This window comes from Egretta garzetta, unplaced genomic scaffold (genome assembly GCF_000687185.1).
Source record: "Egretta garzetta isolate BGI_Z169 unplaced genomic scaffold, ASM68718v1 scaffold1077, whole genome shotgun sequence".
In the NCBI taxonomy this organism is placed as follows: Eukaryota; Metazoa; Chordata; class Aves; order Pelecaniformes; family Ardeidae; genus Egretta; species Egretta garzetta.
In genome coordinates, this window is record NW_009260334.1 from 1 (window position 1) to 1,447 (window position 1,447).

At 61.5% G+C, this 1,447-nt stretch overlaps 1 protein-coding gene across 1 annotated transcript in view; it reads right to left on the bottom strand.

Moving 5' to 3' along the window:
- Positions 1–444: 444 nt before the first annotated feature.
- The window catches only part of LOC104129632 (E3 ubiquitin-protein ligase TRIM9), a gene marked incomplete at its 3' end in the record, with an annotated part of 92,870 nt that continues 91,867 nt past the window's right edge, over positions 445–1,447 (bottom strand). Inside the window, exon 14 of the mRNA XM_035897985.1 lies at positions 445–546. Within this exon, the coding sequence (XP_035753878.1) occupies positions 445–546 (102 nt within the window). The remainder of the gene's footprint in view (positions 547–1,447) is intronic.

The window sequence follows — 1,447 nt, forward strand, 5'->3', positions numbered from 1 at the left end:
AAGTTCCTCTCCCTTGAACGTCTTTGTGCGAAAGCTGCTCCCGCTGTTGTGCAACTGCCCCGGCCGCGTACGATGGCGCTGGTCCTGAGGGGTGCAAGCACAGGGTGGGGGGGAAAGGAGCCACTCAAAAAACTTTCGACAACCCTAGTGCCACGTGGTGCCAGTGCCAGGCTGGGGTTGAGTTTGGCCAAGGTTTCATTCCCCTCTGCCATTGATTACAGCTATTAACGGCCTCATGCACAGAACCACGAGTTTCCTTGCGGTTCACGGGCTTCAGCACCGTGCCGCATCCCTCAGGATGCAGCCGCCGGGCTGGGCAGCCCCGGTCAGGCTGCAAGCGCTGGCTGTGGCCCCCAGCCTTTTGAGAACGGGTCCTGGAGCAGCATTTATCCAGAAAGGCATCACCTGTGGCTCAGGGAGCAGCTTGCAGCTGGGGATGCTCACCTGGTAGATGGCTTCATCGCAGGCATTCTGCAGCCCCAGGTTAATCATGGTGTTCTGCAGCGTCCGCCCCATGTAAAACTCCAAGGAGAGGTAGTAAATCCTCTGAAAGAGAAAACCACCCCCTGGTCACCTTCCCCAGGGCCAGAGGAGGCTCCGCTGGACCCCAGGAGCCACTATCAGGAGCTATCTTGAAGGAAAAGGCAAAATCCAAAATGCTCAGCAAAGCAGGGTGGGTTGCACCGGGAATTTGAGGGCTGGAGCTCTGCGGAGGTGGCTGTGCCCTGCAGCCCCAGCCCTGCTCTCCTGCCACTGCTATTTCCCAAGCTGGGCAGAGGGTAGCACTGAGGCGGTTTTGTTTGGCCAAGCCCCGGCGCCTGGTCCGAGAGCAGAGCCAGCTCCAGGATGGTCACCCCAAGCTTGCCGGAGGCTGCAGAGAGTTAAACTTTGAAGAGGAGATGTTTCCTAACGTCACCCCAAGCTGCAAAGCAACCGGAAAACCGAGCAAGCCACCGGGGCCAGGAGGATGCGGTGGCCACGGGGACATGGGCTTCCTCTGCCGTCGCCGGGGGGTTCGGCCTCCGGAGCACTGCAGGCTCTCGCCTCCCCTCTGGCTGACACCACGGGTGCAGGATGCGGCCGGTAACGCGGAGGCTCGTGTGAGCCATCCCCCAGCGTCAGCACTGGCGGGTTTTAAGGAAGGGTTTAGGCTGGAGGAAGTCGCTGACTTGACAGGTTTGCCCAGGACCTGTGCGGGGTCAGGCTGGGGACGGCGATGGGATGAGCTGGGCAGGCTCAGTTGGGCTTACTGGTTTGGTCCCAGCGGAGCCGGAGGCAGTGATGCTGGGCAGACGGCACCCAGCACAGCTCAGCTCTACGGGAGAGCCCCCAGAATAAAGCCCTGGAAGAGGCTCAGCTGCTTTTCTCACCCCTACGCGAGCCGGGGGGGGCTGAGCTATCGGGGGCTGGCACGGTCCCAGCACGGTGTTCACGGGGGCCACCCTTG